Source organism: Pelodiscus sinensis, chromosome 22, assembly GCF_049634645.1.
Source record: "Pelodiscus sinensis isolate JC-2024 chromosome 22, ASM4963464v1, whole genome shotgun sequence".
Taxonomy (NCBI): Eukaryota; Metazoa; Chordata; order Testudines; family Trionychidae; genus Pelodiscus; species Pelodiscus sinensis.
The window spans coordinates 20,774,399-20,800,987 of record NC_134732.1 but is presented as its reverse complement, the minus strand read 5'-3'; the positions used below and the strand labels follow the sequence as shown (position 1 = coordinate 20,800,987).

General features: G+C 42.2%; 1 protein-coding gene across 4 annotated transcripts in view; it reads right to left on the bottom strand.

Annotated features, from left to right (window-relative positions):
* Positions 1-26,589, bottom strand: part of TTLL11 (tubulin tyrosine ligase like 11) — a 136,301-nt gene that overhangs the window by 68,363 nt on the left and 41,349 nt on the right. For 3 of the 4 annotated variants that reach the window (XM_075905425.1, XM_075905423.1, XM_075905424.1), the window contains 3 exons: positions 22,122-22,697; positions 19,362-19,457; positions 18,718-18,836 (listed from right to left, as the gene is read on the bottom strand). In XM_075905425.1, coding sequence (XP_075761540.1) covers positions 18,718-18,836; positions 19,362-19,457; positions 22,122-22,697 — 791 coding nt within the window. The remainder of the gene's footprint in view (positions 1-18,717; positions 18,837-19,361; positions 19,458-22,121; positions 22,698-26,589) is intronic. The other variant, XM_075905422.1, reaches the window with a different exon arrangement.

The window sequence follows — 26,589 nt, the reverse complement described above, 5'->3', positions numbered from 1 at the left end:
ATTGGAGAATCACGGGGAGGGAAAGGGAAGCCAAAAAGCTGATTTACTAACGGTCAACTTGCAATCGAATAATGTGTAAATGGCTATTATTTAATTCTGGTTTTCTGATACACCAGGATGGACGGACCAGTTTACGCAATACGGAAACATATTATATTCTAAACAGGTTACATTCTCTAGCTCATTTTCAAACGCAGAAGTTTTTTAGTAAGAGCATGAAAAAGTAAAAAGAAAGGAAAACAGATGCCAATAAAATTTAATTAGATTAGCTGCTTCTCAAAACATTATGATTCAACTTTAATTGGACAAACAGGTCTCCCATTCCAATCTGATAACATAAAAACAGACTGAGGCTAACACTAGACTCGGGCACTGCAGCATACCAATTACTGTAAACACATGGTACATTTTGGGGCCAATTAATTGCATAGTGCTGAAAACGAAATCTTTTAAAATTCTGCAACTCACATCAATTCTTGTCCATTAAAATTTTTAAATCAACTGGGCCTGTCATTGTCTTGCTTGCTTGGTATGTTCTAAGGGCTTCCAGCTGTCCTTCAATGTGGAGTCATTTCAAAGATTCAAAATAAAAAGGAATTCGCTCTCTGTCTAGACACAGGAGTTAGTGTAGTGACTTTAAATATCAGAAATGAATGTTCAGAACATAGCAGATGAGTGCATGTCACAGAAAGTCATGAAGAAAAGTGGATTGCGGACAGCAGAAGTCTTATGCAGTGGTGAGAATTAAGACAGACAGTCATAATCCTTAATGAATCTGTTGTTGAGCTTACAGCAATTTACTGCAACATTTGTGTGAGTGAGTGACAACTCATTAGCCCTCCGACTTGCTAAATAACGAACAGTCAAAATGAAATTGTGAAAAAAACCTCACTAAGTTTTGCATGGATAACTTATAGAGGGAAATGTCAAGATGAAAATGTGCTCAAAATGGTACTTAAGTTGCCAATTTAAGGTGTTGTAAAGAAAAAATAATGATTACAGGAACAGTGTACAGTAATTATAGAAAAAAGGAGTGGCTACAAGGTGCCAACAAAAAATAAATCAACCACTACTAATATGGCAAAATGAAAATTTGCCTGGGAAAGGGTTACTAGATGTAATGGAGGTCAACAGAAGAAAGCACAGTCTCACCTTAAACTTTCCTTTTTTGAAAATTTTAAGTTTTACTGGAAAATTATTAATAGTGTAAGGTTATTAATAATTATTATTAATTACTACTTACATTACAGTAGCACCTTAATTGAGATTGGGCCCCATTCTGCTAAGCACAGTATAGAGAGGTAATCCCCACCCTGAAACATTTAGGCTATGTATATACGCTACCAGGTTATTTTGAAATAACTCTCAAAATAACTATTTCAAAATAAGCTTATTCCGCTTCACAAACAGGAGTTATTTCAAAATAACAAGCCTATTATTTCAAAATAACAAGCTTGGCAGTTTCAGAAGGGTAGCCAAGTTAGTCCATAACTGGAAAAGCTTAAAAAACAACTAATAGTCTAACAGCACCTTAAAGACTAACAAAATATGTAGATGGTATCATGAGCTTTTGCGGGTACAACCCACTTCTTCAGATTAATGGAGTATTAAAAGTCCAGTTCCAAAATAAATAGGGGATGGGGGGCGGGTGAGGGAAAAAATAGTGATTTAGAGTGTTCATGTTACAAGAAGCGGATAGAGAAGGTGTTCTTAAGTACTCAAGCTACATCTACACTGCAAGTTTCCTGTGCAAGAGTTCTTGCGCAAAAAGTCTTACACAAGAGTGCATCCACACTACCATGTGCTTTTGCGCAAGAGATGTGCTTTTGCACAAGAGCGTCCATGGCAGTGTGGATGATCTCTTGCACAAGAAAGCTCGGATGGCCATTTTAGCCACTGTTGCCTCTCCACACTGCCTTCTTGCACAAGAGGTCTTATTCCTCATGGGGAGAAGAATAACTCTTGTGCAAGAAGCCCTCTGTTCGACGCCTTACTGTAAATGTACTTGCACAAGAACGCACATGCAGTGAAGACACTCCACAAGTTTTTACGCAAGAACAATCGTTCTTGCGCAAAAAGCCTGCAGTGTAGACATAGCCTCATTGTTTGGTTGGTTAAGTCATTAGGATGTGGAAGATAGTGTGCTAGCCAGGTAATGTCTTTATTCATACCTTTGTAATGGCTCCCAAACTTGTAAATGAAGTTAAGTTCCAACGTTTCCCTGTGTATTTGGCTTGTGGGATTGGCCTGAAACAACATGGTGACTTTGAGATCCATTAATGAGTGCCCGGGCATGTTAAAGTGCTCTCCAACGGGTTTCTGTGTGTGATGCTCGCCTTTTTATTTCAAAATTTTGAAATCACTCCCCACTGTAGGCATGCCCTTACAGTCTAACCAGACAAGAAAAACTGTGAACAGCAATTTTATCCCCACTACATAAATGCAGAACTGAGACAGAGAGGAGCTAAAATGATTTGGTGAAGGTCACAGAGGAAGACTGCGAGAAAGATGGAAATTGAACTTACATCTCCAGAGCCCAGTCAAGTGTCTTAATCACAAAAACATTTGTCCTCTTTTTATATTGCCTATGATGATTTGATAGAGGAAAGTATTTATGTGGATTACTGAATATATTAATGCCAGGGATACAGTTTTATTTATTTCTGAAGACTTCAGATATATTACTGTCCAGATGTATCTAACTGAACTGTAAATTTTTGTCCATTAAAACATGACAGATTAAATGTGAGCTAAATTCCTTTAATAAATAAACAGTTCATCTCTCTATCAGCAGATCACTTCTTCTCTACATTATACTCAGTTCCAGGGCATGTACAAATTATTTTCTGTTCTTTTTAATTGAAGACTGCAGTACTTCTTGTTGTAGTCTTTTTCCATCAAGTGACTTTTCAAGCCATTATAAAACAGCCCTCTACACCACCATGTCCACCCCCACCAGCATCATCTGCTCCTCCTCCTTTTCACAAATTCTTAAACTTGAAGGCATTCATAGTAAGGGAGCTATTTTAAGTCTGTAATAAATCAATGGAAGCCCAGACAAAAAGCTCTTGAGACTGAATTGGGAATAAGAATGGACAAGCAATACTGGAGTAAGATGGTACCCAGACATCTACAAGATTTGCTTTGCACACTTTTAAACACTGTAATTCAGGCGAGTGCTGCTCAAGCATTAATTGAAATAATTTTTAAGTTAACCATCACCTTAGTCTCTGTACAGTACAGAAAGATAAGGTAACAGATTTCACCGACTTGCTTCAAGACACTTTAAGACAAAAGATAGCTCATGAATGTTCCCTTCCATATGGCAAACTCAGAATCTGACTGAATGGGCAAAGGAAATAGAGAAGGAACTATACTGAAGTTGGCAGACTGATGTAGGAAAAAAAACCAAGCCACATAGGAAGGAGAAAGGATCTTGCTCAGTGTACCCAAGAAAGCCAGAGAGCTCCTGATGAGAGAACTGGGTCATATGTAGATGAATGTTGGAAAACAGTAAAGCCACATCTTCACTTTGCAGAAGATTGACACTGATGCAGTCGATCTTCTGGGTTTCGATTTAGCGGGTTTAATGAAAACCTGATAAATCGAACTCGAGGGCACCTCCATTGGCGCTGGTATTCCTGCTCCTCACAAGGAGCAAGGGAAACAGATGGGAGCATTTGCTCTCATCAACCTCCCTCTGTGTGAATGGTGTGGAAACACGATTTAAGATACGTTGACTCCAGCTACATAATTAACATAGATGGAGTTGCGTATCTTAATTCAACCTTCTGTTATGGTATAGACCAGGCCTAAGACATTAACGTTAAAGGGTTTAGAGAATCCAATGTCAAAAGAGAAATACAGATGTGCTTTGTCCACTTTAAAACAAAAATATGATTTGGAATAGAGGACCAGAGAACAGGAATTCCTTGAGAAGAACTAAAGCTTGACCAGATATTTAAAGAACAGGAGAAAAAACAAAGATTTCAGTGAGAATTAAGAGCAAGAGTCAGGACAGTTTCAAGTAGAAAAAGGAATCCATCTGTGGCTGTAACAGGTCACCCACCTGTCAGTAAGGATGCAGAGAGCAGAACTGGAGAAGATGACACCTCTGACTTTCGTGGCTGTGTCTGCTAATGGTTCGAAACAGAATCCAGACATGACTCTAACTGCATCAGCAACATAGCTAAGGATGCAAGTTGTGAAAGCAGAAAAGGGGACTCTAATATCAGCAACAATAATGCCAAAGCAAGGACTGCAGAGACATGAAGCAAGGCAGGAATTGTCTTGAGCTACACAACCACCCTTAAGTTTCAGAGGGGTAGCCATGTTAGTCTGTAACAGAAAAAACTTAAACAACTCATAGCAGGTATCAAGAGCTTTTGTGGGCAAAAGTGGGTGCTGCAGGACAATTGCTTGTTTTTTACGTTTTTACAACCACTCTTAGGGAAATGTCCCCGGAGTGGAATATGAAAGAGCATGCTCCTGGCCTTCATGGACACACAAGAAACAAAAGTTAAAGATGCAATGGTTTACTGTAATGAAATAGACTGGATATCAAGCAGCACAGTATTCAGTGGCCATCAACTAACTTACAGTGGTACAGTATATTGAAACAGGGCACTTATGCTAAGTATTAGCTGAATAGACGAGTACTGGTTGAGAAAAAGCACCATGGAAAACCAAACTGAGACGGACTGAAGCTGAGGGAGGAAGGAGTCAGAAGGCAGCATATGAAAGCAAGGCTGTTTTTTTAAAATCTGTAACAGTTCTACCACAGCAGTGCTTGTCCAATGCAACAACGAGCCATGACTGGAGGCATTTAACATAAGGTGTGTGGGGATTATTTCTATGACCTTCCGTCCCATCCACTGAACTAGTGCAAATCTATGACATCCAAAGGGACAGTTGCTCAGAGTGAAGCTTCAGACACTCCATCCAAATCTCTTGTGTTAGGTCAATGCAACTACCATATAGCTCTTCCTTTATTAAGCTGGGTGCATGCAGGTAACTTGCTAGCAATGATTTGTCTCCGATAACAGGCCCCAAAAATGTAAAATTTATGCCAGAAAATCTTTTCTGTGTAGGACATGCTAGATTAACTCTTTCTCCTATTAATGAGCCAGCAAAAAACAAAATAAAATAAAATTTTAAAAATGCTTTTTTTAAAATAGAGATTTGCCAACATTGGTTTAATTTTGTAACATGCTACACTGTAAATAGACCAGTTAATAGTAGCAAAATAATAATGCACCTTTTACAATTTTCACTTTAACTCAGCAACGCACCAAAAATAATAATGCCATTAAATTATCTGTCAAAAACTGAGGTTTAAATATTATAATTAAAGATAAATCGGCCTATAGTATGATGTAAGCTAACCTAGCGTTTAATTGTGAGAATTCTTATAATCATATCGGAATTGTGAGAATTCTTATAATCATATCGGAAAGTCTTAAACCACCCCCTTAAATTATACTGAATATTTAAATATTTGCCAATTAGAATAATAAGCTCACATAAGGTGGATCCCTTAACATCAGGACTTCTACTTTTTGAACACTAGGTTAATTCACTGAGTTGCTCCAATTCTAATGGAATCAGCCCAGCACAGAAATGAAGCAACACAGGGGGAAACCAGGCCTGTTATTTTTTAATTTATGCTTTTACTTCCTTATTTTACAGTGATCCAAAACATTAAATTTGTATTACCTCTATTTTTAATTCCAGCGTAAACTATAGGGTCTAAACAGGAAGTACTAGCACATTGTGGTTTTACACTACACGCTCCAGGGGACTTTTGTTTTAAATGATCTCAGCTGTACACAGTGACTGCTAATTTTCTCTCCCTTATTTCATTTCATTGTGTTCACAGCATGGTTTTCATATCCTGCCCAGCTCCCTAACTGTAAAATCCATTTATGCTGGCAGGGTTATTTTCTTTGGAGATGAGGTAGAGTGTTCCTTGAAGGGAGAAAAACTAATTACTAACAGGGGTTAAAAAAACAACTCAGGCAGTAGTAAAGAGTAGCTAGTTGGCTTTATGAAACCTGTAGTAGATGAGCTGAGTCTTCAACAAGCAGTGCTGTCAGTAGTATAGGCGTAAATGCCTTTGAGCAGTGGGTTTGATTGAGGAATCCTGTAAGCCATGTGTACAAACTCACAAACCAGATCTTGTTTTTGATCTAGATAAGAGTCTGCTACACCAGTCCTTGTAGACGGATTCACTAGCGAATAAGGATGTAAGCGATGAGTCGACTATCCAATAAGCATATGCTTATCTGATAGACAACTCGACTAGTCGCTTTCCGCCCCCCTTGCTGCCTCCCAGGTCCTGGTTCAGGGCCAGGCAACACAGAGGCGGGGCCGCGAACGCCACTGGGAGCCTGTGATTGTGCAGAAGCCTGGCGGGGGCGGGGCTGCCTATGTCAGGCTTCCATCCGGTGCCCAGCTGGAAAAATCAGAGAATACCGGACACTGCACATGTCTGGTATTGTCTGATGATTTTTACCAAGCAAAGGGCTCAAATACCGGACTGTCCGGTAGAATACCAGACACCTGGCAACCCTATGCAGGGCAGGGCAGTAAGCAAACAGTTCCCGAGAGGCCCAGGCCCTATTTCAGGACGGGGCAGCAATACAAGCAGTTGCAGTCTATGCAATTTGTGGCCCAGGCCCTGGTGCAAGGTGGGGCACTAATACAAACAGTTGCAGTCTATACAATTAGTAGCCCGGGCCCTGGTGCAGGGTGGGGTGGCAAACAAACAGTTATTGGAAGGCCTGGGCCATGGTTTGGGATTGGGGGGTGCAGCAAACACAGTCACAGGGTACAGAGTTAGTAGTTCACAGTGAACAAACCGTCGTGTCTCTTTGTTCAGGGCGGAGATCCAGCAATCACAGGCGGTTGGCCTGAAGTGGCAGAGGGGGGAGACTGCCACCCAGAGGTGGGATTCAGAGAGGACATAGGCCCGCCCATCCCACTGCGCCCCCAGCCCAGGGCCATAACTGCACAACAGCCTGCTGCTGGGTCAGTGGGGATCCCCACTGCAACACACTGACTGCTGTTCTGGAACAGCCTGACTAATGTTGGCTGTCCCTGGGCTACTTCCACTCTCCCCCTTCGCGCATACCTGGGCCTCCAGCAGGTCTGCTGGGGTGTTGGGGCTTGTCAGCTCTGGAAGGGGTTGACCTACCTCCCAGTCACCAGCCATCAGGTGTCCTGGTGGTCCAGGCCAGTCCTCAGCCTCCTGGGTTGGGAGCACAGGGCAGGTGCCTGGTTCCTCTGGTAGCTGGGCCCTGACTGAACTCCTGGACTGGCCTTTTATAGTAGTAGCCAGGCCTCCTGACTTCCGGTCAGGAAAGAGGGTGAGGCCAGGCTCTGCCCAAGAGGCCTCACAGAGGGGCTCTTCCCCCTCCAGGTCAGTGGGTGGCCACTCCGCCTCACTACATATTCCCACTCATGATTTCTCCCCATAAATTAACTTATTGAGTTTGCATCTTGTGATGACTATACAGAGATGAGTGTACAGATGGATAGCCTCCAGTTGTGCAGATGTGAAAACAGTTACAATTTAGAAAGTCAGCTGGTGCGGTAACAGTGCAGGTTTTACAATTAATTCAGTTTCCACTTTCCTTTCTGACTGGTAGATTGTCCTCTGAAGAAGCCAGAAGTGCAATGAGGAAAAATATCCAGGTGACCACAGAAATGCAGCAGTATTTGTTGGAATGGACAAAAATACATCCTTTGGGGACAAAGGCCAACCTTTAAACAATCTTTAAAAATGAAAAACGAGGTGAGTTTGGGAGTGAGATTAGTAAGTGTATGAGCATTTCAACTCTGAAGTCTGTATCTATGATATATTTTAGACATTTTGTCTGTGCATGTGTGCGTGTGTGTGTCCATCTGTCTGTGAGTCTGTTTGTTCAAAAACTCCTCCTACATGGTTTGTGCTAGGACCACCAAATTTGGTATGCAGCTTCCTCTGATCGTAACTTAAAGCGAGGTCAGGGGTTGGCTATGACAGGACAATGGGTTGTGGGTGAAATGTGATTGTTTCCCAGCAAATGGAAAGGGAGGGATGTGATGGGAGGAATAGTTATATCCATGAATGACCACAGGGGGGCAGCAAGTACAGGTGACAGTTATACTCCTGAATGACCATAGAGGAGCAGCAAGGAGCACAACCCTAGGGAGCAGTCACTGGCAGGCAGCACAGCCCCCGTCACCTCAGCCTGCCTTAGGGAGCAGCTGTCAACTGTGCCACACGGCCCCCCGTTGGGCCGGGTAAATGTGTTAGTTAGGAATAAATGAGAATGAGCTCTGTGTGTCTCTGTTTCGTCCCCTTTTATGAGCATCACCAAATCACTGCATAATCCAACTTGCTCTGCACAGGAGAAGTCCAAGAGTAGAAGAAGTGCTGCATGTCAGGATTCAAGGCACTCTTGAGAGCTGTGGAAGAACTCTGACTAGAATGACAGGAACTGCAGTAGGCCAAGCTTTGCATGCACTGGGATAACAGGGGAGAAAAAACTACCAGTTCACATGATGCCTTAGCAGTGGTGCTGATTAGGAAAGTTTAAGATCCTATCCCTCCCACACACCATGCCTGCCTCCAGGCATAAGAACATCATAATGGCCATACTAAGTCAGACCATCTAGCCCAATATCTTGTCTGCCGACATTGGCCAATACCAGATGCCACAGAAGGAGGGAACACAACAGGTAATTCTCACATAATCCCTCTCCTGTCATCCATTTCCAGACAAACAGAGGCTAGGGACACCATTCCTACCCATCCTGGCTAATAGCCATTGATGGACCTAACCTCCATGAATCCTAGCTCTTTTCTGAACCCTGGTCAAGTCCTAGTCTTCACAACATCCTCTGGCAAGGAGTTCCACAGATTGACTGTGCGCTAACTGAAGAAAAACTGCCTTTGGTTTGTTTTAAACCTACTGCCTATTAATTTCATTTGGTGACCCCTAGTTTTTATATTGTGGGAATAAGTAAATAACTTTTTTCCACACCAGTCGTGATTTTATAGACCTCTATCATATCCCTCTTTAGTCTCTTCTTTTCTAAGCAGTATAATAGGCAGTGTTACACTGCTTTATTTGTGAGCACCAAACAGACTCCAAAATAAAATACATGAAAAAGAAGACACTAGCCATGGTAAAAATAAAATCACTGCAAGCAATGGTACCTTTACCCGCATAAGCAGACACTAAAATAAGCCAATTTACAACCGAATTGCAGAACAAATGAGGTCGCAGAGTTTCTCCTCAGAAAACACTGCTTTTACAGCTATCAGAGGGGTAGCCGTGTTAGTCTGAATCTGCAAAAGCGGCGAGGAGTCCTGTGGCACCTTATAGACTAACTGAAGTGTAGGAGCATAAGTTTTCGTGGGCAAAGACCCACTTTGTCAGATGCATGACATACATGACATGCATCTGACGAAGTGGGTCTTTGCCCACGAAAGCTTATGCTCCTACACTTCAGTTAGTCTATAAGGTGCCACAGGACTCCTCGCCGCTTTTGCTTTTACAGCTGTCATCCTCACATTCTCCACACATGTATGCAGTGAGGCTCTGACACCCACCCAGATCACAGTACCCTGGAAGAGATCTAGCACTTCTGTGCCAGAGCTGGTGCTCCCAGTGGAACCAATTAACAGGATGGGCCTGCACGTGGGATGGAAAGGGTCAAAGGAGAAGGTGTTTTGTGATAGCCGGGTGTGACGGCACATTGGGGTTTTCCTGTCTCCTGCACCCCCAGAATGGCATGGACCAACTCCACCAGCCAGTAGAACATAGGGTGTTTATTGCTTCTCCAGGATACAGCACAGCACAGATGTAATCTGGTCACAGGAACCGGGCCTAGGATGCCTCAGCCCCCCTTGAGATGGGGGAGCCTGGGCCCCTAAATCCCAGCCCGTTGCCTAGGCTGCTTCCTCCATGATACCAGCCAGAAACCTACCTACCTCACTTCCAGTCCTGCCCCCAGCCAGGGCTCCACTCCCCTTCTTCCCATTGTTCCTCTCCCTGGGAGATAACTCGTCAGACAGGTTCGAAGCCCCCTTGCATAATGACTCATCCGCTGCCCTGCTGGGCCGTGCTGCAGCCAGTGGAGGTCACTCACAACCCAAGCCTAGCAACCAGCAAGGTACCCACACTACGTCACACCGGGTGAGAGGAGGAACTGCAGAGTGAAGCTGCAGGGAAAGGCAGGTAGCCAGAAAGGACAGTGCCTCCAGGAGGAGAGGCTGTGCCCTGCTAAGTGGAAGGTTCGGCTCAGTGGTTACTTTTTGGAAATCTGTGCTACTAAAGAAACAAGACTCCAAGAATGGTTGAGATTGGATGATTTTTGTGTAATTCTGTTTAAGAATCCCGGAAGAAGGGGGAAACAGATGCACGGTACCCGCAACCAGGAAGGGGCACCAGGGAGTGGCCACCTGGTTATATTCATAATCTCTGAAATACGTACAATAAGATAAAATCATTAGTCAATGGCAAGAACTAATATTTTTATTTTCATAAATATTTAGAAACACCATTACACAGTCCATATTTCTGTGTTCTCTTTAAACGGGACTTGGGCGCATTGGGGAGGGGAAGATGTGAAGCTGACTAAAAAGCATCTGAAAATAATCCAAATGCAGTAATCTAGGTGATCTATTGCTTCTTTAAAATGTAAATGCAAATACCAGAGGCCTATTTGATTCACAGCTTCTAGGTACAGGCAGTCCCCGGGTTACATACAAGATAGGGACTGTAGGTTTGTTCTTAAGTTGAATTTGTATGTAAGTCGGAACTGGTACATATTGTAGGGGAAACTCTAGCTAAACATTTCTCCAGAGGTCAGTTTTATTCTCCCACACCTCACTTCCCTCAGTCCTTTATTCTCAAACTGAGGTGTCTGCTGAGAAAAGCCGCTCCGCATCTCCCTGGTCTGCTGGGGAGAGGCGCTAGCTTCGCGTCTCCCTGGTCTGCTGGGGGGAAGCAGCTAGTGCAGGGTTGCCTCACCCCGTTTGTAAGTAGGGATCCGATGTAAGTCGGATCCATGTAACCCGGGGACTGCCTGTATTAGCAGCAATAGTAAGCAACTCAACCAAGTACAGTAGTAGGAAGGTTTAGAGCTCTCTAATAATGGCTCACAGCTCAACTTGCAGAATTAGACCTTCCAGAGATGGAGCAAGAATACAAAGAATGTTATTTCATTCCTTCATACTCAGCCACTGCTGCATATTGCGTTCTTCCCAACCCACAGCCCACTAGTTTTGCTCCATATCAGCAGTTGTCAGAGTGGGGCAGATGTGTGACCTTTCCAGGGGAAGGAGAAGGAGGAAGCAAAGACCAGTTTTCTTATTCTTCTGTGCAGGAGTTTCTGAAAGTCCTTAACTAAATTTTCCTTCCTAGGTAGCTACACCCTGTTAAACTGAATCTTGATACAGATTAGAATTATAGTTGGTCTCTCTGAATGCTGTGGTGCCAACTAATGCTTGCATATAGCTCTTGTAAAGAAATTGCGAGACATCCCATTGTGGACCATCCTGAGCAGAATAGTTAATCTCATCTGTCACTTGCTAGAGCCGCATAGTCAAAGGGGAGAACCAAGCATTCAGTACTAGGTAACTTGCAAGAAAGTAAATCAGCCACAGTAACGCAAATAAACATCAAAGCCGAACTCAAAATGGAAAAGACCTGGAATTGTCTGTTCTAAAAAATGAACACTTTAGAAGCAATACAGATGAACAATAGCACAGCAAGATCACACCAGGTGATGACCCCCTGGTTTTGCAAACATGATAAACTGATCATTTTTGTAACAGCCAAGATTAAATTTCACTTTGTTTGTAAAATGTTTCTTTTCTGTTATCATCACTAGGGATGTCAGTGCAGAATAAAAGGCATATATTACTTGTGGATTCACACCAACATCTTTTTTATGACAATCATTCCATGACCAGGTGATAGCTTTAATAATAATACATATGAAATAATTGTGAAAACACACTGCTAACAACCCATGTCCCATTACACTGTGCATGATTTCAATTTGAGAAGTACAGAATGCTCAGTGTAACTCTTGAGCCATGTAGCAAACATTCAGCTTATTCCAGAATCATCACGTAACTCCATATGATCATAATGGGACCCATAAGAAACACCAAGATTTAAACAATCACTATAACAACAGGGGCATGTCTACACAGCAGCATTATTTCAAAATAACTGATGTTATTCCGAAATAACAAAGCAAGCGTCTACACAGCAAGCCGTTATTTCAAAATAATGTCAGGCTGGAGGACTTCTTACTCCAACTCCTGTGACCTTCATTTCACAAGGAGTAAGGGAAGTTGAAGGAAGAGTGGTCTTCCTTTGGCTTCCTGCTGTGCAGACAACACCAAAAGCTGTATTAAGCTATTTCGACTTCAGCTACGCAATTAACGTAGCTCAAATTGTGGAGCTTAATTTGACTTTTGCCCTGCTGTGTAGATGTGCCCTGGGTTATTAGAATAGCAACCATTTTCTGAAAAAGAATTGTCTTATTTTCTGCAGGCTAATTAGCATTAATAAGCCAAGATTCAAACATTTCCTTCCGACACAACAGGGAAGCAAATCATCAGTGCTAGAAGGAATAAACTAAGATAATATGAATGATTTTCAAAAGATATTTAGAGCATACACACACTCTAAATGATATACATGGCTACCAATTAAACACCACTCAAACTAGCTACATCTCGCATCTAATTGAGAGTATGTAGTATGCTATCCACATTTAAGTCTGGTAAAAGAATACACTCTCCTTAAATCTAAAGCTTCTCTGAAAAGGAATAAGGTGCTTAAAGTTAAGAAATGGCTATTAAACATTTTAATTTACATGTTTTATTATTGCTGCTACAAATGCTTAAAAATAGGTACCAAAAAAAAAGTTCTGTGAAACCTTTTGAAACAGATTTTCAATTGGAGGCACAATCTGAACAATCATTTGCTTCAGTGATTATCTTAATTAAACTTCTGTTTACATGAGCAAAGTTGATTTACTTCAGTATTGCTTAGCATCATTAGACCATCCATTTAATTGTTCACATTTCCTTTAAATCAAATTTCTCACTCTGCCCGCCTCAAAAAGTTATGAAATGCATGTGAACCACAAAGAGCAAACTCAGAGCAAATTTAACTGTAGGAAACATTGTAATACAGGTTGAACCTCTCTAGTCCGGCACTCTCCAGTCCGGCAACATACGTGGTCCACCATGATGTTTGTTAGCCGGATGTCCACTTATTATGGGTGTGGCCAAGTTTCTCGCTGTCCTATAAAGTTTGTTTACAGCCGCCAGTCCTGGTTCTCAGTGTTCTGTGCTTTTATTTAGCTCTAATATGCCCTTAAATGTCTTCTCAGAGCCCAATAAACAGTGGAAGTGTTGGTAATATTGATCACCTGTGGTATGGCAAATTTTCTGGTTCGGCAATGGTCAGGATCCAAGGATGCCAGACTAGAGAGGTTCAACCTGTATAACACAATACACTTTACATCTCGAGCTTTAAAAGACTAATATTGCATCACAAGGCTATCACTCTTGACGATGCCTCTTTAAGCTAACCATGACCACCAAGAGGGACATGAGTCTTTTTATTTTACATTCAATTTCCCAGTCATCTTGGTAAGAAAATACACTCCTGAGATGACACTAGAACACAGGCTACTGAAGAGGCTGAGATGAAGGTTTTCAGCGCACCTTAAATTTGGGAGCAAAATAACTACAGTTGCAAGTTAATAAATGAAACCTGGGAAACACGCTTCTTTCTAATGTGGTTCTGAAATCAGAAGTGCATAAAGGGTCAAATCAGAAATTAGGAGGACATGTGTTAGCCATTCATTCAGTAAATATTCATGCAGCAAGAAAAGAGACAATCTTCAGTGATTCAGTTCAGAAGATTGGTCAAGAGTTCCAAACATAGGCTCTCCTACGAACAAATATGGCCCAAGATACTGGGCTTGTTGATGCCAAAATTACTGGGTAAGATTCCATGGCTGATGTTCTGCAGCACATCAGACTAGAACACAATGATCCTTTCAAGCTTTAATAGCTTTAAAAACAACACTACCACACAAAATGGAACTCACAGGGATACAAGGGATGTTAAACTGTGCTCAATCGGCTAATCAAGGAATTTCCATCAACTACTCGATTAGTCGATAAGGGGGGAAACTGCTGAGCCGCAGCGGGGTTAGCTCCCAGCCTAGGGAGCTAACCCTGCAGTAGCTCTGCCTTTTAAATGTATTAAGAGCTGCGAAGCTCTTAATACATTTAAAAGGCAGAGGCATAGCAGGGGGACCAGGCACGAACCAGGAATCAGCTGACGGCTCTTAATACATTTAAAAGGTAGAGGAGTGGTGTCTGGGACCGGGTGCGAGCTGGGAACCAGTTGATTCCTGGATCACGCCTGGTCCCCCCGCTATACCTCTGCCTCCCTTGTGTCCCTTCCCCCCTGCCCCCAACTGCAGAGACAGTGCTAGGAAGAACCGGCTTTAAAGGCTTCTGAGTGCCTAAAGAATGGAGAATTAGGCCTGGAAATGAAAACTAAGGCAAGAAGAAAACCTAAATTTCAGCTTGTCAGAATCTGAGACGTGTTTGGATAGCTGCCTTTTGCTTTGGTTCACATAAGTGCAATCCTCCTCTCGTGTCTGTAAACTACTGAGCAAAGAACGGCATATACTAGCTAGAGTTACAGAGTATATTGAAGGAAACTTCCCAATAGGGATGTGAACGGGTAACCTGTTAACTGGTTACCTGCTAAGCATCGTGATGCTTACCTGGTAATGGTTAACCAGTACCTGGAAGCAGCCCCCACCTGTGGCCAGCTGCAGGTGAATGGCTGCTCTAGCCCTCCTGGCTTCCGCGTGAGGCTGCTACTTCTGGCCCTGCGCAGGGCTGCTCCCACCCAGACTGTGTAGGCTGGGAGCCAGCAACCCTGCGCAGAGTTGGCAGAATGACCCCCCGCTAGGTCCCCCAAGGCTGGAGCAGACCCTGCCTGCAGTTGGGGGGTGGGGTGTGCTACAGTCCAGCTGAGCTGGAGCAGTCGCCTACCCATCCCCCCTTTAATCAGTTAACCGGTTAAACACTACCTTTGACTGGTTAACCAGTTAAACAGGATTTTATATCCCTGCTTCCCAAGGTGAACCCAGTGGAGTTGCCGCTGAATTCTCAGGTGTTGAAGAGGCTGAGACAGGAAGCTCCAACCTTGTAGATTCTGTACCCTCAGACCAGTATACCTCTCGCACAAACAGATCTCTCAGGAAATTTTCCTATGACTGGTTCCTCTGCAGGGAACTGGCTTTTAACAGAGAATACAGACACAAGGAGGAAGTTAATGCAGCAAAGAAGAGCATTAATTTCTACTCATTATCTGGCAATGCTAGGCAGGAACATCCTGCAGGCAACGGGAATCTCATGCCTCCTTTCCAGCTCCAGACACACCTCCCAAATATGCATAGCCCATCGACATGTACAGGCTAAAAGAACTCTAGTTCTGTATCATTCAGTATGATATGGCACTCCCGACCATGCAAACACTTAAGCGTATCCTTAAATTTAAATACAAGTGGTTCTACTTTTAGAAATAAAAATTAGGCAGATAAATAAGTATTTGCAGGCCTAGGGCTCAGACTCTGAAGAGCTATAATGCAAAGCAAATGTATAATTCAGTATACATAGCAAATACATAGTCTACGGATGCATTTAGTGTATTCACTTGAACTGGTCTGTATTGCTGTAGATTTTTAATTACTTACTACTGGCATTGCCAAAATAATGATTGGCTCTTAGTGGTTCTGAAGGCTCTGAATGTTGCTGGAGAAAATCAGATGTACAGCATAATAAATGTGCGGCTTTCATTTTGCTTAACTTGCACTTTCAATGTAATATATAACACTTCATGGGGGAATGAAAAAAATCAAAGCTCCATAAAGAGTAAAAACCAAAGAAAAAATTAAACTACAGAATACATCTGACCTATTAATTTTGCCTGATAATGAAGTGCTTTGGGTGATTTCTAAAACTCACTTTCATTTTGATGCTTCATTTATTTTAATCTACAAGATAATTAGAGGGAAATGAAATCCATCCCCAAAGTAGGAAAGTCACCTGTCTAATATGCCATTCATTTGCAGCTTGTGAATTCTCTCTCAATTTTCCTCATGTGTTCAAACTGAGTGTTACATACGCTGCTAAACTTTATTTCAATCAATGTCCATTTGCAGCTTATCAGCAAAAATTAACTGGAGGATGTTTGATGCATGGTTGGTTTTCAAAATACAACTTCTTTAAATTATTTTTCTCGTCTTAATGGGCCTGATTCAGTTATAACCATGCAGTCAATGCAAACTAGAATAGCAATAATACTATGATGGATAAATATAATATTTTGTTTAGTCCTTTGTGTTTTTAACTGGTTAGTTAGCTATAATCTTTGAACTGGACCCTTGCACAGAAGGAATGTGTGTAGAAAGGGGAAAACAAAAGACACATTTTAGCACTCACTGAAACCCAACTGAAACAGGAAAAGAGAGGCCCAAAATGAAAATGCTATAAAACGTGCTAAGAGAACAACCCAGAGAAGTTAGTGCAGGGGCGGCTCTTCCCTCCTTATAGTGCAGCTCGTGAAGCCTCCCCCTTGGCTCATGAAGCCGCTCTTAGAAACGGTCCCCGGCCCCCGGAGCTCACCGGGGCAAGGAAGCCATCCGGTGCTGCTCTTGGCATTTTTTCCGCTGCTGTTTTGACTTTCTTCGTTTAGTGGGTTGGTCACCCCTGAGTTAGTGCTTCAGTCTTATCATAGGAGTTCTGCACAGTCCAATGTCATTACCCTGGCATAAAATTGGTGTTGGTGATAAGAATCAGGCCGCTGAACTTGAAACAGACTCTCCACCCAGGCAACCACTTTTATGTCCCTGAAGGTTTCAAGAATAATTTGGTTCAACTTTTAGAGGAACTCCCATTCCCCACTAGGCACCGGATTTCTTTCCATGCACGCTAGCATGACTCCAAAAGTTTGGTTAGTCTTTAAACCAAACTAGCCCTCGCTGCACATTTTCAGTGAGAATCTGAACCCCTGAGTGAATCTTCCTGGAGGAGACGCTCCGAGAGGGGCATGCCATCCCCAGTACCAGAGATAGTATTTACGAAGAGGAGAGATAAATCTTGTCTGGAGGCAAGAGGAGCTATTGCACCTGAATTGCTATCCATCCAGACAAACATATACTAAGAACACAGCTCAGACATGGGAAAAAGCCTACCTAAGAAGCAAGGAACAAGACTGTCTTGTGCTGATGATACCAAGATACCCAGTAACAAGATCATCTGTAACCAGATTATCCTGAGAAAAGCTATGTCACTGATGAATTCATGCTGAGAGGAGACACTGGTTTCTCTCGTCACAGGATAAGCCTATTATAAATTATTTTGCAGTGAAAATGTGCCATAAAAGATGCTCAACTGAGTGAGCATTCCAAGCACATATTGGAGTTCTTCACTAACTTCCTTATTTGTAACCATATGGTGCATCTTCTATCCCATATTTAAATATCATTAATGAATGCATGGAATAATGAATGGCTGGATAAATATAAAGGAGACAATTTAATTACAGGAATGGAGAATATGAACCAGTTTTCAGTTCTCAGTGTTGAAATACTCTTACTAAGGGTTAAAATTAAATACAGTTAAGATCAGAGTGAGATTGCTAGTAATCACCCAGCATGTATACTAGCTGCCCCCACAAATAAATGTAAAAATACTGCACTTGAAAAAAAAATTAGCTGATTTTGTCAAAAATCATGCCTTGATTGTATACTCCTTAGCAATCAGAAGATAAAACTTTCCTGCTATATATACAAAAACCCTACATATACACAATTCTATTTTTCCTGCTCTTTCTTTCAATGCAAGAATAGCAAAATTGTCCTTGAACTCATCATAGAATATGAAGAATCAATTTAAGCTCACTGCTAAGTGACAAGAGGAGAACAAGGCAGACATTTTAGAGTAGAGACAGACTTCTAGGCAACTGCTCCTAATGAAACACCATTTTCCTCTTTCTTGGCTCCAAGAGATTGCTTAAAAACAAGGTGTTTCATTAAAACAGAAAGCATTTCTGCTTCCTCTTCTTAATCTTGTGTCATCAGAGGCACTTCTGTGCAGGCTGTGTTATGCTCCTTTAGTGTAAAGACTCGTTCCCAGATAAGCTCCAACTTTAGAATGGTGACTATCACTACTTACAATTGTGCTTTTGAGTGATTATTATTTTTCATCACAGAAGAAGGGAACAATTTTTGCATGCAGTTTCTACATATTTCAGCTCAGACAAGGCAAGTCATTTGTCAAGAGAGGATTGAGTGCCTTTCGAAACAAATAAATATACAAAATCTGAACTTTGGGAGTCAAAAATGATACTTGGGAACCAAACTTATGCAACAGTAAGAATGGATTACTGGATCACTGGCACTAAAGTTAGATCAAGTTATTAGAATAAAAATGCTCAAAAACTGTTATGAGTATGCAGTAAGGAGCTATGCACAGGTAGCTAGAATCTGATCTCATTAGATCACACTGTAGGACTTTAGAAAAGCAAGGTTTTAAAATCCAAAAGCTTTTGAGCATTACTATTAGGATTAGGCACTGCTAACAAACAGAAGTCAAGTCAATATACTCACTGCGTATCTTTATTCTTCTTTTTGTGCGGGTCCATTAGACGAAGGGTATCTCGGATGACAGATACTTTTATTTCTTCATCAACAGGACTTGGGACATTTTCAAACACTCCTGGAGAAAGCTTTAATTTGTAAAGAATACAACCGTTCAATGGAGAACTGTTGCTTATTTAGTACATTGCTGCTCAAGTCTTATTCATATCCCTTAGGTCTTAATTTTTATTCTTTACCAAAGTGTTCTATGGTCTGTCATTGTATATTTATCTGTTATCATACAAAATGATACTATGGAAATTTTAGTCACATCACCTAAATACATTGAAAAAAGGATCATTGTCATCAATGTTACCATTTATATACACAAACATGAAAAAATGGTTAATATTAACCTAAATACAATTAACTCAACTGCCAGGGATGGTGAATAAGTACATTTCTGACAGAGATGATAGAGAGGTTTCACAATTTCAATAAGTCATGTTTCAAGAGTATCAGATTAGCAATGATTGCAAAGCTGAAAATTACAAAAACCCTTACAGGTTTCATATTAGCAGACAGCTCCCATCTTTCAAAAACACAAAAAGACCAAAAAAACCCAAACTCCAAACAATTACATTCTAATATCACGTCAGGCGTGAAGGTCTTACCTCTTGCTCATGTTCTATTCTCATGCTGGGGTTTGCATTTACTTCAAGTAACACAGGCTTCAAATTTTTCATTAGGAGAATGTCAAATCCTAAAATCTGTGCATAACGCAACATGTTACTTTCACTCTCTGCAATTTCTTTTAGAGAATTTCACACATCATTATGTACCATCATCTGACTAAAGGGACTTCTCTCCCATCCTGCTATTCAACATGATTACCTAAATCGGGGAGGGGCAAGACAGCCTCCGCGGGCTGGATCCGGCCCACCAAGCTGATGGATCCAGCCCGCCGCCGCCCTGCCACCCCCACATCCTCAGATAAATCTAAACCTGGGGACAGGGGAGCGTATGAAGTCTCCTCTCTCGCCAGGGGCACTTGGCACTAGAGGAAACTGCCAGCTGTTTTAAAACAGGGGGCAGGGGTGAGGGACAGGGCGGGGGCAGAGGTGAGGGACTTTGTGTGCTTCCCCTGTCCCATCAGGGTCTGGGGGCGAGGGAGCACGTAAAGATTCCTCCCACTGTGACACCTAGAGGGTATGACCAACTGTTTTAAAACAACTGGCGGTTCTCTCTAGGTTGCAAGGGGTGGGGGGCAAAGACTTCATGCACTCTCCCATCCCCAGGTCAATCAGGATCTGTGGGCAGGGGAGCACAAGAAGTCTCTGGGGCCCGCCCCTTCCAGGGCGGCCTGGAGCTACTTCAGGAATTATGAAGCGACCCCCCCCCTTTAGAAATGATTGCCCACCGCTGACCTAAACTTTGTTTTCGCCTTATCTTTGGGGACACACTTCTCCAGAGTAGGGACATGCAAAATTCCATTCCCACAAAACATATTAATAAGGATCTTTTAAATCTCTACCTTCGTGGACAGGCTACCATGTGGTAATAAGAAGAAGAATGATTGGAAAGGTTAAGGCATTTGAGTGGGATTCAGATCAGCGTTAAGTTCTTAACACTGCCACAGCCATCCTGCATGGCTTTAAGCAAATCACTTATGCTCTTCTTGTCTCACTTCCCCACTTGGAAATATTAGCTTAATTATTTTCTCCCATCCTTTCTTCTGCACTTCATGTGTCTTGTTTGTTTAGGCTGTAAACTCTTTGGGACAGGGGCTGTTTCTCTTCCTCAGTGTGTGCATGGCATTTAGTGGCTAGGGCTTTGAGTTCTACAGGGATTTCTTTGCTGTGGTCATCTTTCCTTGCATGAGCTCTCTGTAGCATACTAAACACAATATCTGCACAACCTTTGCAAATGTCCTGCTGAAGACACGACTTGCTTGCCTTTAGCCACTATGTGATTTTTGCAGATCTTGTTTAAAGAAAAATGGAAAAGTGACTGTCCTGGCCTCCAATTTCTCCAATGCATTCCAGTTTTTTAGGTGCTACACATAACCTGCCATTCCTCACAAAAACCTAAGCCTCTCCCTTCCTGAGGCTGCTAGCACAATACACAGACTTTACAGAGATCATTAAGGTAGGTGAAAATCTACCACCCTCCTGCAATGGAAACCAATTTACTGTAGACTCATCTAGTTTTGTGTGTGGCCAGAATATAGATTTGCCACTACTCAGAGGCTCTTTTTTGTGGAGAGAGAAACAAAAACAAAAAACAAAAATGTCTGAAGTGTAGTTATCCGTAGAGCATTTTATTGTGGATTTAGACACTAATTGGTAAATTGGTGCTTCAGTGGTCATCTCCACTTTAATGATAGAGTTTCGCTAATATAATCATAGCCTGTCACGGTTTTCTGGTGAGACCTGCCTGAATTACAGTTCTGCAAAGGTCATTTGTGAGGCTGGACATTGCATGACTCATCTTTCTTCCTTTTCCTCTCTTATGAAAAAAAATAAAACAAAACCAGCAAAAAATCCCACCCGGATGATGTTTTTCCTGGTTGAGTGAACTGGATCATAGTACCGTTTCAACTGATTGGGCCAGTGAAAGTGCGTCTACATTGCATCGTAAGTAGAAATATGATGCGCAAGTTGAGCCATGCATCTTATTTCAAAGTAGCTTATTTTGAAATTTGGTGCTGTGTACACAGCATTTATTTTGAAATAAATCTTCTGAAATGTCCCTTACTCCTTGTGGAATGAGGTTTACAGGGATGTCCGAATAGCGAGCCCGTTATATTTCAAAATAACAGGTGCGCTCAAAAGACGCGGAATAACTATTTTGGGATGCCGGGGGGTATCCGAATGCCGTCCAGATGCCAACGTTTGGAAAGGAATGAGGAGGATAGGGGATTTGGAAATGAGCTAAGTGCTTAGCACTTACTGCCAGCTTATGTACTTTGATCACCAGTGGTGACATTCACCATGCTTCTGTCCAGGTATTTATACTATACTCATCACTATCAGAGCATCTATGATTATTATGATTTGCAGTTTTCAACACTGAAGCTTCCAGAGGGCAAAGGGAAATGTTTGAATGTGATTGAAACCCTACAGAAACTATAAAGATGCATTTAAGGGTGGTAGTAAGGTGTCTTCTGTGACACTCATGATGAGAGTCTGCAAACCAAAAACTGTGAGGCGAATATAAATTGCGAACTTGACATTGTCCCGTTTTGCAACTATTATCCCTACTAGTGATTGTCAAAAAAAGTTAAAGACAAAACTTTTTAGGAAGTGAATTAAACACACGATTAATCTATGCATAAAAATCACTTCACTCCAATATAGTTACAGGGAGGTTTAGAGCAATGATGTGGCTATCTTTCATGAGACTACACCTCTTACATTAAATTCCTGACCTACCTGGAAGCAAGATGGGCCAGGCTTTCCTGCTGGTATATCAGATTGGTAATAAACTTTCAGCTCTGGAGTCAGTGCAATAACAGTCTTAATCACCAATGAAATTATATCCGACCACAGTTTCTTGATATCAACCCCTTTGGAAGACAGTCTGCAGAGAACGCTTGAAAAAGTCCTTTTGCTGCCGGTGTTTACGTTGTCAGAATGGATAAAGTTCCCGCTGTGAATGTTCAGTGAATAGTTGGTTAGGTGCATAAATACCTGGTGCAAGTTTTTGAGAGTCGGCTCTTGATAGGGCTCTGTACAAAATCGAGAGAGTCCATCTTTGGCTATATAAATCTCCAATGGCTCTAAAGATTTCAGTAAGACATATAGACGAATATCAAATTTCAATTTGTCAATCAGCAGCGGTTTGCTGATATATTCCTGGACTACAGCTGGCCGGCACTGGAGGTTTCCTGCCAGTCTAATGTCACTGGGGTCTTTAATGAGGTAGATTCCATCCCCTTGACAACCGCCATCAGGTTTCACAATGAAAGTGGGCTTCCAGGGTGGATCGCTCTCTTTCATTATGCGAACCTAGAAGGAAAGAAAGGCAATTAGATCAAAGAAGGACAAGAATACACAGAATACACCTTCCTTATTTCGGAAGGAAAAGCTTTTAATGCTACGACAACATGGGAAAGGAATTTCCACATACTTGTAAAATACGCAGCATTACAGTAAAATACACAGCATTACAGAAGTAAACATCAGGCAAGTGAGGGCACATCTAGACTACGGGCTTTTTCCCCGAAAGGAGATATGCAAATTCGGTGCTAATTTGCATATCATCTTCTGATTGCATTTTCAAAAGCGGGTCTTTCAAAAGTGAAAGTAGTCTGGATGCAGGTTTTTCAGGAAAAAAACCCTTTTTCGAAAACCCACAAACTTCCTTTTTTTAGGAAGAGCTGCTTTCGAAAATGCAATCGGAAGAAGATCTGCAAATTAGTGCCAAAGTTGCGTACCTCCTTTAGAAAAAAAACTGTAGTCAAGATGTGCTCTGAGTGCGGAAAATACACAGTGGCATTGGGAAGAACACAAAAATCAGGTAAAAAATGTGGGAGAGCAGTTATTGATCTAGAGGGATTGCAGTTTATATAGCATCCCATCATGGAAAGGGTCTCAGGCACCTTCTTTTAATGCAGTGTGACAATATACAGTGTAAGGGCATGTCTACACAGCAGGGCTAAAGTCGAATGAAGCTACACAACTTCAGCTACATCAATTGTATAGCTGAAGTAAAAATAACTTAATTCAGCTTTTGGCACGGTCTACACAGTAGGAAGTCGAAGGAAGAACATTCTTCCTTCGACTTCCCTTACTCCTCCTGAAACAAGAGTTACAGGAGTTGGAGTAAGAAGTCCTCCAGCTGGACATTATTTCAAAATGAAGGCTTGTAGTGTAGGTACCAGTAGGTTATTTCGGAACAACTGACGTGTAGACATACCCTAAATCTCTTCTTGTTTTTGATGGCTTCATCTAGCTGGGATGCCGAACGACTCACTAATGTGAGTGGAGCTGTGAGACTTAACTTTTGTGAAGCATGTTGAATATTTTCTTACAGAAAATCATGAAACAAAGAAAAAAAAAGCAGTCTCATTTTTTTCAATGTTAACGTTAGACAAACAACCATGCGGAGAGAGAAGACAGGGCAGTCATGAGACATGACTGTCACTCATTTGGGGTTAATGCTCTCTGAAATGGTTTGAAATAATAGCCTTAGTATTAAAGGAGAGAGATCCTGTCCTGAAGACACTGCATCTACCATCACCCAGCTATCACAAAATAGCTGCCTGTTCCCTACCAGCAAGTCTTCTAATCCGACGGATGGAGTAAACTAACGGCTTGCTGGGGAAAGAGCCCGATGTAGCTCGTGACACTAGCTTCCCCACACTAACTCCCCGTATGAATGCTCTTAGTCTGCACCAAGACTACCTCTGTGCAGCTTGGCTTAAATTGCACAAAGGCAGTCACGGTACGCAGTGAGGGTGTTCGCATGGGGATTTAGTGAAGACTGGCCAATGCACTTCAAAGTCACGTCCTAGCTTACTCCACATGTAGACCAGACTGTACAAGGGTGGGCAACAAGTGCCTGTGAGCCAGACATGATTCCCCTCTTTATTTACCTGAGTGTCCACAAGTACAGCTTCTCGCAGTTCCCACTGGCTGCAGTTCGCTGTTCCTGGCCAATGGGAGGTGTGGGAAGCAGTGACCCAGCCCACAGCACTTCCTGCAGCTCCCATTGGCTGGGAATGGTGAACCGCAGCCAATGGGAGTTGCATGCGGCCACGCCTGTGGACACACAGGTAAATAAAGCATCTGGTGGCTCGCCAGGGGCTAACCCTGGCAAACTGCCTCTGGCCCACGGGCCACTTATTGCCCACCCTTGCCTTAGAAGATGCTGTTCTCTCTAGTTAACCAAATCCAGACCTGGACTTCAATATGAACAGCACAAATGGCTGTGGTGCCTTTTACTTAACGAAGCTTTTGCAAACAAATGTTTTATTCAAGAGACATGCACTTGATGTTTCTGACAAGCACTTCCATCCTCCCAGGAAGGCTATGTCTACACTTACAGAGGTGTGCAGAGTACAGACATGACACATGTAGCTACCCACGCCAGCAACAGGCTCCAGCTGCCAGAGCCATTCACTGTGGTTAGGGAAGGCTGCAGCAAGAAGAAGGCAGTGGAGAAAGGACCAGCAACAAGAAGCTAGTGGAGCCTTTTACTGCAGTGGGGAAAAGCTCTGGCAGCAGGACATTAGCATGCTAAAACAGCTGTGTAGATATGGCCGGCATAGCTTGGGCATGTAAAGAATTGTACAGAGTATATATTCTGGGGCTATGTCTAGACTACATCCCTTTTTTGTAAAAGGGATGTAAATTAGACGTATCGCAATTGCTAATGAAGCGGGGATTTAAATCGTCCCTGCTTCATTAGCATAAAAATGGCTCCCGCTTTTTTTCAGCACGGAGCTTTGCTGGAGAAAAGCGCCAGTCTAGACGCTGATCTTTCAGAAAATAAAGCCTTTTCCGAAAGATCCCTTATCCCTTATTTCAAGAGGGATAAGGGATCTTTCAGAAAAGGCTTTATTTTCCGCAAGATCAGCGTCTAGACTGGCACTTTTCTCCGGCAAAGCGTCGTGCTGAAAAAAAGCGGGAGCCATTTTTATGCTAATGAAGCGGGGACGATTTAAATCCCCGCTTCATTAGCAATTGCGATACGTCTAATTTACATCCCTTTTACAAAAAAGGGATGTAGTCTAGACGTAGCCTGGGGGTTCAGACATGGAGAAATTCTACTCTATTGGTCTTAGCTCGCACTGTTGTTTAATCCCCAGACTGGCTGGTTCTGCAGTGTCTGTATTCGCCACACCACGGTAAGTGCAGCTGCACCTTGGTGAGCACGTAAAAAGGGAATTAACAATGAAAGAATGTTCAGTGCTGTAATAAAAGCTAAGAACATAAGAGTGGCCATACTGGGTCAGACCAAAGGTCCATATAGTCCTGTATCCTGTCTGCTGACAGTGGCCTATACCAGTTGCCACAGAAGAAGGGAACACAACTAGTAATCATCACGTGATCCCACTCCCGTCACCCATTTCCAGACAAACAGAGGCTAGGGACACCATTCCTCCCCATCCTGGCTAATAGCCATTGATGGACCTAACCTCCAGGAATCTATCTAGCTCTTTTAAAAACACTGTTAAAGTCCTAGTCTATGCCACATCCTCTGGCAAGGAGTTCCATACGTTGACTGAGTGAAGAAAAACTCCCTTTTGTTTGTTTTAAACCTGCTGCCTATTAATTTCATTTGATCACCCCTAGTTCTTATATTGTGGGAATAAGTAAATAACATTTCCTTATTCACTTTTTCCACACCAGTCATGATTTTATAGACTATTATCATATCCCCCCTTAGTCTCCTCTTTTCTAAGCTGAAAAGTCCAAGTCTTTTTAATCGCTCTTCATATGGGACTTGTTCCAAACCCCTCATCATTTTTGTTGCCCTTTTCTGAACCTTTTCCAATGCCAAGATATCTTTTTTGGCTAACTCCAATTGTTTTCTCTTGTAAGCATACAAGGAAGCCCACTCATTTCCACCAGTCTATTCGCTTTTCTTAAAACAACATTTCCAAGCTAACTGGGGGCACAAACAAATCTTTGAATTTTTCTCCAAAATTTCAACTTTCATTCAAAATGTCCAGCCATTCTGGTTGCAACGAAAACATTCAAAACATGAAACCGGGGTAACAGATGCAGAAACAGCAACCTGATTTTGCAGAGAGCATGAAAGAAAAGTTCTGAAGTGTAAATTGCCCCGTTCATTTCAGAGGTACTAACTCCTAGATTAGAGTTCAGGTCTTTAAGAACATGGCAAGATTGTAGGCTGATGCAATTGGTTTTATTTTCCTGAGATGGAGCTCAG